This window comes from Prosopis cineraria, unplaced genomic scaffold, assembly GCF_029017545.1.
Source record: "Prosopis cineraria cultivar Desert tree isolate PC_DT_omini unplaced genomic scaffold, ASM2901754v1 PC7, whole genome shotgun sequence".
NCBI lineage: Eukaryota > Viridiplantae > Streptophyta > Magnoliopsida > Fabales > Fabaceae > Prosopis > Prosopis cineraria.
Window position 1 is genome coordinate 10,475,200 of NW_026555338.1, and position 12,161 is coordinate 10,487,360.

Below are 12,161 nucleotides of genomic sequence, written 5' to 3' on the forward strand. Positions count from 1 at the left end.
GAATAAAATATAGGAACCTAAACTTATATTTTTTAAAAAAAAAAATTCTTCAAGTTCGCTCTATTTCTTAACAATAGGGCACAAATGGTAATGTTTTTACAAGTTAAAGGAATGAAGCTTCTATCAAAATGAAGTATAGGAAACTAGGTGCTTGTGTATAGTTTAAAAGTAAATACTATCTTTAACCCTTATACATATGATCATCTTATTTATTTATTTTCTTAAACTTAAAAAAGTGTTCATGTACTAGTAATCCAAAAATTTGAAATTTGGTAACATTGCAATTTATCCCCCTTAACTTGATATACACTTGCAAAATATCCACGAGTTTTGCTAAAACGGGGCAAAAGAAAATAGAATCCATGAAACACTTCCAAATCCAATGGCTATAATCAATTTGGTTGATGGAACTTTCTGAATTGTGGCAACCTTAGACCTTGGACCTTCAGTGCAGAGGGACAGAGTTTGCCAATAGATGAATCCTTCCAAAACCCAGACCAACTTAAAGACAATCCTTTTAATTGTCGAGTTGAATTACCCTTCGTTTTGATAAAAACAAAAATAGAGAATTATCAAAATTATTAAGAAAAAATGATAATAAAACCCTTTTTATTTATATAAATGACATTTTGGTTTTTCAAAATGCCATAATTCCTTTAAAGTTCTTAGAGATTTTGCTATCATTAAAGAATTAATATAAAATAATTAAACTATCCTTAATTCAAACTTGTGAATTACTGCTAAATTCTTACAATTTAAAAAAAGTTATAAATCTTATAAAAATTTTAAAATAAAATTTATGAATGATAATTAATATTTGCAACACTTGATGAATATTATGATTTCAAATATAAACTATTAAATTACTGTTAAATTTTTATAATTTTAAGAAAAAAAAGTTGACTCTTAAAACAAAACTTTTGAATGATAATTGATATTTGAATTAAGAATAATTTAATCATTTATATTAATTTTTTAATGATAGAAAAATTCTTAAAAACTTTAAAAAATAATGACATTTTAAAAGATCAAAATATCATTTACATAATTCAAAAAAACATTTATTATTATTTTTTCAATTACTAAAGAAAACTCTTTAAAACTTTTTTACCATTTTTAAATTTCTCCTCTTCATTTTCCTTCTTCCCTTTTTCCTTCTCTCTTTTTCTTTATCCAAACCAAGCCTTAGTTTATGACTTCCATCGTGTGAAGGAAAGACTGGGTCAAAATACCTGGAGGCACTTTTCTTTTGGATACACAACGGAAACAATTGAACCATTTGTTTATGACTCCGGTATTGCATAGTTTTGCTATTAAAAAAGCTCTTCAGCATGAAATGTTCTCGTCACATAGTAGCACATCTCGCATGCTACCACTTGTAATCCAAAAAAGCACTTCAGTCTGGCAACTTGCAATAAAGAAAATATATTGAATACAAGATTTTGATCATTGACCTATAGAAATGGACTTAAATTTTAACAAATTAATTTTCGCGTTACAAAATTGCTATACTGAAGCAACATTCAAAGCAAAATTAACCTACTACCTAAAGATGCCAGATACAGTCCTAAATAAGATACCTATGGATAAAGAAAACAAACTTGAAATATGGATAAAGTCCTAAATAAGATAGAATAAAAACCCTTGCAGCAAACTCTTTAATTTGAGTGTACACTCGTGTGACTAAATTGAAATATCTACCCAGTACCGAAATAAATTTTTTCCTTCAATAGAAATGAAATCATAATGTTGCTAGCAACAGACTGACCAACTTAAATTGCGAGTTGGGGGGGGGGGGGCGGGGGGTTGGAAAAACGACACCATATTACGGCAACAAGCAAAAACAATTAGCTATTCTTTAAAAAAAAAATGAGTTAGAAAAAATTCACATCATTTCCATATTTTGCCAAAGTGCGGCATGATAATCATAACTATGAATGGTTGAAACTCTAGGCGAAAAGCAGTCAATGGCGGGGCAAACTCAACCCATAATTAGATTAGAAGAAATTACAACATAAATTTCCGCTGGACTTGACCAAATAAAAAAAAAATATTTTTTTATGTAAAAGAAATGAGTAAAAGATTAAGTCTCTTCCACCATGAAAGATCTCAGAATCTGAAGTCAGGATCCACATCCATTGCCCAAGTAAATTTTGCCAGCAGAGATTTGTTGAAGATCTGAGCATTCCAGGCAAACAAGGAGTACCAAAAAGCAACAATGTGAGGTTAAGGCTAAAAGTACGGCCAATTTGCATGGAAATAAATACATTTTCCAGTACATTGCACAAGATTAGAAAATGAATCCCCCCATTGACAGCTTCCAAAAAATGACTTTTTATAAATTTTATCAACTTTTGCTCACACAATTTTTAACTCATCATAATTTTTTCACACAATTTTTAAGGCAGGAAGATTAGTAACTATTTCGCTCACACAATTTTTAACTCATTATAATTTTATCAACTCGTCAACAACATTAACCAATTATGAACACATCGGCAAATTTAACTCTACCGGTGATGATAAGAACTAATAGTGCAGACATTTGAAACTTTAGAGACTTGAAACAACGAAATAAAAGCATTCCGATTAATATGAAAAAACATGTTACAAGTATATCTTACTTTGTTTGCAAAAAAAAAAAAAGAAAAAAAATTATTTCTTCAAGCCCATTAAACTCTTTTCCAGCTCCGGCAGCACAAAAAACTATCATGACTAAAATAATTTCATCTGAACAAGTGAAGAAGCCAGCACCTTTTCAATAGGAACCTCATGCCGCTTACACCAAGCCACTGTAATCCTGGGATCCAGGTAGTTTATTTTGGACGTTCCTAATGCCACGGTTTTGAGATCTTCTTTTGTTTTCATATCACGTCGCATCTTCTCAATTTTTGCATTGGTTTGGGCTATCTTCTTCTCCAGCCTGTTGATTACAACGACAATAATTATATACTGAAACCAAACAGGTAATGCCTAAGGTATGAAGAAAGCAATCTTACGCATCAGGAGTTAGGTTCCTTTTTCTCTCAGCCCTCTTCAGAGGAGGTTTTCCTTTCTTTACCCTGTCCAAATCTGTTTTCAACTCCTTCAGAACACCCTACGAGTATAGAGTAGGTCAGCTTGAGTTATAAATTTATGAGAAAAAATCCGAGTTTAATCTAATTGCAACACCAGCCATTAAATTCACTAATGCTCAGGGATTCAGTACCTGAAGTTCATCAATCTTCTCAGTTAATCTTGACATCTGTGCACTGTGAGATTTTGAAACACTACGTTGATGATTACATATTATTGCAACCTGTCATCAAAAGATAATAGCAATACAGCTGAAAAAGTGCGCAAAAGGATACATAGAAGTAACATCAGTATGTTGCACGTATATTGAGCCAATTCACCTGCTTGTTTGCAACCTGATAGACACCAATTTTCTCTAAAACATCGCCATCTTTAGTATCCTTATTCAACTGTTATCAAAGAATCCCAGAAAATTAAATATACAACTTTCTGGTGACATGCCAGAATGAAATCACTAATGTAAAAACAATTAATACACTCAACAACAATATGCATGATAGCATTTTGTTATGAGGAACAAAGTAACATATGATTACCATGGGGTATATAGCATATAGGTGGGAATCATGAATTTAAGTAAAGCATTCTAGAAGTGTATTACAAGTTTATAATTAAGGTAAAATTTCAACTCCAATGAAAGATGTATTGCTCTCTTGGGGCACTCTCTCCTCACCTGAGGCAGAAAAAAAAAAAGATAGAAAAAACAATTTTAATGTAAAAAAATACAATTATTGGCAGAAGTATAATTAAAGGGTATGTAGAAAGCATATTAGAAAATGGAGCTACAGTTTAGTCGTTTCAAGGCATAGCTTGATTTGCAGACTGAAACAATTATTACCATATCATCCAATGTGATAGATGCATTGAAAGTACGGAAGACTTTAGCTGTTAGGCCAGGCATTAGTTCCTTCAGGTGAGCATTTAGTTTACTTGTATCTAGCTTGTCAAAGAGATCATCACCAGGGCGTTTATCTGAAGATCAGAATATCAAATACTCAAGGACCTCAGTAACAAAGCATAGATAAAACATCAAAATATGAACCAACTTCCCACCTTTTTGGAACTTCAAAATTGCACTATAAACAGGAAGTTCAACCTCTACTGTATTTTCATACTTGATTGAATCTTTACCAAGGAAGTTAAACTGCATTAAGCCAAAGAAGAAAAATTGATTACTATTGGAAGAAAGTTTTAAAAGAGCTGGTATCATTAAAAGATTAAAAGATCAAGACGAAATTGAAATTTAAAATCCTTGAACCTAAGGACTTATAATCTCATCAGCTGTTCCCAGCCAAAAAAAAAAGTGCTAAATTGAAAGCCGTAACACCTGCAACTTGTTGGGGGGTTCTGCTGTTACATTTTCCACTTTTAATGTGCAGCAACCAACAGTATCAGCTTCATCGTCATCCTGAGGAAAGGAAACAAAAATAACTAAATGCTCAATAATATTTTTTCCTTTTTTAAAATGGTTAAAAATCAAAATATCAGACAACAAAGATAAATGAAAACACCAGCAATGCTGCAAGTAGAATCTGCATCAAGTACATTCAGTAAATCCAGGAATGCTAATTCATACTGAAGAAAATACAACTTCACCATTTAGAACTCCACATTATTCATTCTATAATTACTTTAGTGCAAATGTTCATACGGTACAGTCTTCACCATTAACTAAATATTACCTCTTTCAATAGACAAGAACTTGGAAACATGATTGCATGTGGATTTTATATAGCAAGGACTTGAACTTCAAGTTCATTGATGAATTTGACAAGCATTCAAAATAATTCATGCTTTTATGATTAGGCATGAGTGTTGTACTCTTTTCATCCATTGTACGTGTGATCTGCAGTGAACACAAATGAGTAACAGCTTCCCTAGACAATACCTTCTCATTGCCAGCCCTCAGAGCTAACTTATCGATAAGGTAAGTGGCAACAGCTATTTGCTGCCTTGTAATATCTCTAATTGTAAAATCCTTCGTGTATGCAGCCCTGATGTTCCCTATATAATTCTGCACCGAAAAACCAATATCTATATAAATTAAAAAAGGTTACTAGAAATCTCAACCTAAAGTATCATGAATGAAAACACAAATGGAGTTCATTAAAAATATAAAGCACGAAGGTACCTTCAGCATCCTAGCTTTCTCATACTTTTCCTTATCACTTTGCCCCTTTAAGGAGCTACTAGCAGCCAGGAAAACATATTTGAACAACTTTGGGTTAATCGGATCATTCCAGAATGCTAACCATGTAACTGTATTGTCATGCCTTATCTCCTTCCATCTACCAAGGTCACAAATCCCAAGGAATCAAAAATAACATTGACTTTCAGCTTTGACGTAGACATGATACTACAAATTTTCCTCCTCTCCAACATATTAAAGGAACTTACGTTTCACCAGGAATAGGGCATTCAGGAATTGAAGCATCCTTTCCAATATTAATTGTGATATCACTTGGACGGATGCGCCTTTTCAGTTTGCCCATCTAATAACAAATAGAAATTAACAGTTATGTTATAAAATCTGGTAAAATATTCAACATGATGTCACGGATGAAACCATTACATCCTGAAAAGCTATACTACTATTAATTAGCTAAGACAGTAACCTTCGGATGCTCTCCACGACCTCGAAACAACCCTGGTGGCTCAACTCTAAAGTTTCCAACCTACAATAAATTGTCATTAATATATAGTCAAAACTCTAACGCCTTACCAAAGGGAGCTTGAAATTAGCAACTTGCAAAGAAAAAAACCAAGATAATTCAGATTTCTTAGCTAGAACTCAAATAGGAGAAAAGAATCATAAGTTCAACTTCATGAACACACGAGACAACATTGAAGAGCATAAAAGTATTTAAAATAGGAAAACAAACAACCATCAATTTTACAAAATAAATGTATTTAACAAAAAGATATGCTTAAAAAAATGAGAGATGCGCACCAAAGAGAGCTACAGAACCAAATAATGTCTGAAAAGCCACTGATATAAACGAATTGAAAAGGGGAAGGGCAAGTTAGATAAAGGGTTGTTAGGGTTATTGACACAAACCTCTTTTGCCGGGAGCAAGTATAGGAAATAATTGTGAATGAATTAATACAAATCATTTTGATATGTAAGGCTTGTCTGTTATAATACACAGTCAAAAATTCTCTAGCCAACACACGAGAGGCAAAAAAAAAAAAAAAAACAACGGATTGCAGAAGCCACAAGAAGTTGAATTATAGCTTGGGAGTTGAAGAAGTTTTTAGGAGTGGGGGAAATTTGAGATTCCGGCGTTCAAGTACCTTCTCTTTAACACCATCAACCACAGCCCACATATATTTCTCCTCTTGCTTAACTTTCTCCTCCTTGAGGGCCTTCTTTTCCTGCATGAACACAAGACAAGAAAGTCAGCAGTTATCCAATAGAAAGAAATTAATTATAACACCTTCAACTGACTTAGTCTTATGCAACTTATCCACCCAAAATCCCAACAGAAACATGCATAAAAAATGAAGGCCCCAGGACAATAGATTTATCAGGAACCTAACCTCGAACTACACAATAGTGACCCAAACTCCCTAAAAACTACCCAAATTAGTTACGTGATTGTGGACCCATTATGAACTCACCATGCATGTTAGGAAAATTACTGGAACAATAAGGAAAATAATAACATAATTAATTTTAGGAAAAATATTTTTAACTGGCACAATAAGGAAATCACTTTTTATGTTTATTACAACGGACTCGGTTTCGGTGCTCATCCTAAGATGAGCACCGTGGTGCTCAGCACCAAAACACTGCCGTTTGGCAGTGTTTTTTTTTTTTTTTTGGTTTCCCTTTTTTTAAATCATAAATTTATTATAATAATAAATAATTATTACAAAATTATTATTTTAATATTTAATAAACTAATAAATATTAAGATGTTAAAATTGAACCTAAATAGTTTGAATGAAAATTTTGCTATGAGCATTGAGAACTGTACTGAAAAATAAAAAATGATCTGAATAATTTAAAATAAGAGTTGAATCTAGCAAAATGAGTTAATTTCTTACACTGTTATAAATCAATATTTGAATTTTTATTAAGAGAAGTACTTATATTTAATATCTAACTATGCTTTGAATGATATTATCTCTCATAGATAAATAACTATGCAAAATTAATAAAATAAAAAAATATTTTTATTTATAATTTTAATATTTTCAATACAGTTCTGAACTGTTCAGATCAAAATTTATATATGAACTATTCAAATCATATTTTAATGAGTTAATCTATTCATATTTAATTTTAACATCTTAATATTTATTTGTTTATTAAATATTAAAATAATAATTTTATAATATTTATTTATTATTATAATAAATTTATAGTTTAAAAAAGCAAAAAAAAAAAAAAAAACACTGCCAAACGGCAGTGTTTTGGTGCTGAGCACCACGGTGCTCATCTTAGGATGAGCACTGAAACCGAGTCCTATTACAACCACATCCAATTCCAACATGCAAAAGTCAGTGAAGGATATATTTCACCTTCAATTTGACCACCAATCAAGTAATCAAGCAAAAATGCTGCAGAATTAACGACAGAAATTTGTCACACCAAATCATGGATCAAAGCATGCTTGGATTATTTTCTTTTTGGGTGTAGAGCATAAAGAAACATCACAGTTGTTGATGGCACGTAGAACACAATTGCAACAGCCACGGGACATGGTGCATGCTCTTGAAGGCTGGAGCCCAAGTCATGCTGAGCCTTGCAGCAAAAGGCATTAGTGAAGGGTCATATTATTCTAATTCAAAACATGGTCGTTGAAAATGAGTTTTAATTTTATGTCATAGAATCATCCATATTAGCAATATCATATATGGAACTCTGCTTGGTTCTCTAGAAAGACTCAGAAAAAGCACAAAACTCAGTTGAGATTGTACGATCACAGCACAAATCAAGATTGCAGGCATCACAATTTCTGCAGCAACCTAGTAATGGGTTGTTTTTGGCCTTTTTCTGTCCCTGACCAAATCCCTGAACCCAACTTACACCAGCCCACAAAAGTCCCAGTTGCACTAAAGCACACAGCTCAATCACTAAAATAACATAGGACGCATGATAAGGATAATTTTTTTTTTCCACCTTCAATTATTTTAATACATTAGATGATACCAATCCAATATGATCTTGCTGATGACAGTGGGGTGCGTTAATGCGGTGAAAATGATTGACATGAATGGGCCTCTTCCTTAATTTATGCATATACCTTATGTTTATTTTTATCAGACATTTCATATATTCATATCAATAAATCAACAGCGATAGACATTTACATGTTGATATGTAAGATTCTGACTTGGGTAAGCTAACTAACCATGGAACTCGCCAAACACAATCAACTATGAGAGAGATAGTTTACAATAACAAATCAGCTTATATCATGCATGTTATAAGAATCTATTAAAATGAGCAGTAAGATCAATGTAATGCATTAATCTATCAGTTGAGCAGTCAAGACATCATCAAGCACAACACCAGCACCAAGTCAAAATAAAATCTCACATCAATTAATACCTGCTGATGTAACATGCAATAAACTAACCAAAATATGGAGAGTTTTTAAGTGTCAGACCATCAACATTAACGTTATAATTAAAGTTGTATCCATTCAACAGAGGGAATGATGCTTTGTTATAATACTGATCCTTGTTATTGTAAAAAGGGGAAAAAAAAAAGGTCATGCTAGCTACTAACTTACTTCTGTACTCATTTGTTTCTTCTTCTCTTTTTCAACTTGATACCAGTCATATATTGGGGTAAAGTCACAATCTTCCAAGTTCTGAATTATATGGTTTTTTCCTAGCAATTTGCGCCAGTCACTCCAGAAATTTCTTTTGAATATTTCTTTCTGCATATAATCTGTATCTCGCATCACAGCAAACATAGTGGCAACCTGCAAATATATTTAAAGTTCATTTACACTGTCAGAATCTCCTATGGATATTTCATAATATGAAAAACTTTGATGGCAAAATGATTAAAGCTCATCATTTCCTCAGAAACAGATAAAAAAATGGAACAAAATAATTTTACAGAAATAAAGCAACACCTCCTCTTGCTCAGGAGTCAAATTGACCGGTTTCCCCTTATAGAGCATCTTTATTCCATGAGGGTTGTAAGGTGGTGGAAAAATAACACCATTGTGAACCAAAGTAGTCCACTTTTTCTGCCCATCTCCTGCACTAGGAAGGAGTTTTGTAGACTTGGAATATTCTGAATTGCTGCCTGATTTTTTCAACTTCTTGACTGGTTTCTTGACCGGTTTCTTAAACGATGCTGAACCAGCCTTATTAACTTTAACTGCCTTTTCAATCTTCTTCACTGACGATGACTTATTTCCTGATGCAGAAGACTTTGATAATCTTTGGGAAATAGGAATATCATCATCATCATCATCATCTACTTTCGACTCATGCTTCAAAGACACTTGCTTAATTTTCATTGATGAAGCTGGATCTGAGAGCTTTGGCTTCTTCACAGAAGAATTCAGGGAACTAGTCTTATCCAGTGGCCTCTTAACTGATGCTGTAACCATCTTTTCCTGTTTAATACTGGTGCTGGAGCCTCCTTGAAGACTTTTCTGAACTTTCAAAAGAGGTTTTCTCTTATCAGAGTGCACATATCCAGTTCCAGATGTTCCTGCATTCCGTGACAATCTTGCTGACAAAGGAAGATCATCATCATCATCAGAGTCTTCAATAGGCTTCTTCACAATAGGAGTGGCTTTGCTATAATGATTAGAGTTTATTTTCAGCCTAGCACTCAATGGTTTGTTATCCTCATCATCCTCAGAATCTTCAGAGTTTTCTTTCGGAAGATGTTTTACACAGGGTTTTTCCTCCTTAACGTCATTGAGAACTCTTGATCCCGAAAGAGACTTTGATTTATCTCCTGACAAAGATGCTTTAGGATTTGGTACAGGCGACTTCACATTAGAAGAACAGACACGTGAAGTTGATGCTTTGGAGATATCTACAGAAGCCTTTGTGGGTGATGTCTTGACCGATGGAATTATCTTGCTCTTCTGTACTCCAGAATTTTGGCCATTGGATGAAGGCATATCAGTAGTTTTCCTTTGTGATAGCCCATCAAGACTAGAAGTTGACTTCTTTACTTCTGAAAGCAGCTGATTTTTCTTAGGTGTTGGATTACTCCTTTTAAAAATTACCGGTCCATCATCATCATCAAAATCATCTGACACATTCAGTTTACCAGAAGCCTCAATAGCCATCATTCAACTCTGGAAAGTGTTAGCATATACATCACATCAATTTCTGGGGGACAAACAAGAAGTTTGCATCCAGAAAGTTCTGGAGTATTAGAATGAGATTCAAAAACAGTCTTGGAATTAACAGTTTTTACAGAAATAGCTCAGGAAATTGAGATCACATAAATAGAGCAAACAGCCTCACAATTCATGCAAACAAGTCAATCATATCCTATCATTCATATAGACTTTTAAAATATATAGAATTCCAACACCATAACTAATCTAGTAAAGATAGAGAATACGCTATGCCATTGAAACTAGAAGAATAACCATGAAAAAAAAAAACAAAAGAACAGGTGCAAAAAATAAACCATGAGCAATACGAGATTCTAGGCAAATAAATGTTTTAAGCGATATCGCTTTCTAAGTAAAATAGAAGAACAAATGAACCACTGGACACAAAGGAAAATTCAAATATCACCAAACCCTAAAAGAAATATCTAGTGAGGAAAAGGATGTCGAGGGGCAAACCCTCTCTCAATACAACAAGCAAAATCTTTAAGTTCATTTTTCATTTCAAAATAATAAATAATAAATAAAAGGAAGCTTCATTTCAACCATTCTGGGATAAGAAAATCATTTTACTCTCAAAACCAATAAGAACCGCTAATAGTTAGCCTAAGGGCAACAGATTTTGGACCCAGAGGAATTCCCAGGAAGCTATGCTGTGCTATTCTTATACAAAGAGATTCAATAACGCGGAATGAAGATGAAACGTGTAAAAGTGAAGAAGGAAAATGAAGAACGAAGAACGAGAGCAATAAAGGGAAAGCGCGGGAATATATACGCTTGTCAAATTGCAGGAGAAGTAGCAATTGCAGTAAGTGCCCCAAATTGAAGAACAAAAGGCAATAAAATTTGAAAGCCGGTGAGAAAGAAAAAGGGTAAAAATACCTGAAAGGGTGTCAGAAGAGAGAGAGATTGCGATAAAGCTGAGGTTTGGAGCTGAGACGGTGAAGTGGTAGGCAGAAATGAGAAGAGAGATTGGTAAGAAAATCAAGTGCGAGGGCGAGAGCGCGACAAGGTGGAGGACAGGAGGAGCTAGGGTGAAAGATTGTAGAGAGAGAGAGAGAGGGAGAGAGCTCCTCGAGGATTTGGGGGGTCCGGTGGTGACACAACCTGACTTTGGTCTTTCGTTTTTTTCGTTTTTTTTTTTTAAAATAAGAACACTTCGGTCTCTTTCTTTTGTGTGGCCAAGAGGACACTTGTGGTCAACTTAGCACAACTGTTACCGTAAGATTGTCAATTTTTGTATAGACCACTATATTCATATGGTTTGCATTGCCCGTTCGAATCGACCAAGCTTTAGGCCCAAACTTTGTTCAGGCCCATTTGTGATTTTAATTTTTTATTTTTAATAAATTAATTCTTGTTATGAATGATGAATGAATATTATAATATCATGTGAGTGTTTTTCATCCACCATATCTTTCACTATTATGATTATTCTATAATATTTTATAGGTTAAAGTATACATTTAATCCTTTAAGATTACATAATATTTCATTTTGGTTCCATAATTTTGTAAAGTGTATTTTCAATCTTTTAGCTTTAACATTGTTTGTTTTATTACATAAATTTTTAACTTTAAACTTTTAAATATTGATAAAACATCATCAAATGTTAATATATTAAGTTTAATTTTGTTTAAAAAATAACAATGACAGGAACAAAAAATAATTATTTAAAACTAAAGGTTTTAAGGTTAATGAATTGAAAAGATACTCCCTTCTTCCCAAATTATAAGTGATGCAATTAGTACTTTTAGT

At 33.1% G+C, this 12,161-nt stretch overlaps 1 protein-coding gene across 4 annotated transcripts; it reads right to left on the bottom strand.

The window, feature by feature from the left end:
* Window positions 1-1,825: 1,825 nt before the first annotated feature.
* On the bottom strand, window positions 1,826-11,537 carry LOC129315638 (DNA topoisomerase 1 alpha-like). 4 transcript variants are annotated; one of them, XM_054959509.1, is made up of 17 exons: window positions 11,286-11,537; window positions 9,171-10,315; window positions 8,820-9,014; window positions 6,370-6,450; window positions 5,691-5,750; window positions 5,473-5,567; window positions 5,207-5,363; window positions 4,964-5,089; window positions 4,403-4,483; window positions 4,129-4,219; window positions 3,914-4,047; window positions 3,677-3,748; window positions 3,396-3,464; window positions 3,209-3,298; window positions 3,000-3,097; window positions 2,755-2,923; window positions 1,826-2,178 (listed from the first exon to the last, which is right to left on the bottom strand). In XM_054959509.1, exons 2-17 carry the CDS (start codon window positions 10,179-10,181, stop codon window positions 2,110-2,112), a joined length of 2,598 nt encoding a protein of 865 aa, XP_054815484.1. In that variant the 5' UTR covers window positions 10,182-10,315; window positions 11,286-11,537; the 3' UTR covers window positions 1,826-2,109. The 4 variants fall into 4 exon arrangements, with proteins under 4 accessions (XP_054815484.1, XP_054815481.1, XP_054815482.1 ...); XM_054959506.1 differs by having other exon boundaries at window positions 9,171-10,361; window positions 11,286-11,514; XM_054959507.1 differs by having other exon boundaries at window positions 9,171-10,395; window positions 11,286-11,514.
* Between the last annotated feature and the right edge of the window lie 624 nt (window positions 11,538-12,161).

Coding starts and splice junctions, on each gene's coding strand:
- LOC129315638 (XM_054959506.1), bottom strand. CDS start 10,355: ATGATGGCTATTGAGGCTTCTGGTAAACTGAATGTGTCAGATGATTTT. Junction 5,751..6,369: donor TTGATGGTGTTAAAGAGAAG/GTACTTGAACGC, acceptor AATTTATTGTAG/GTTGGAAACTTTAGAGTTGA. Junction 3,465..3,676: donor TTTACCTTAATTATAAACTT/GTAATACACTTC, acceptor CTTTGATAACAG/TTGAATAAGGATACTAAAGA.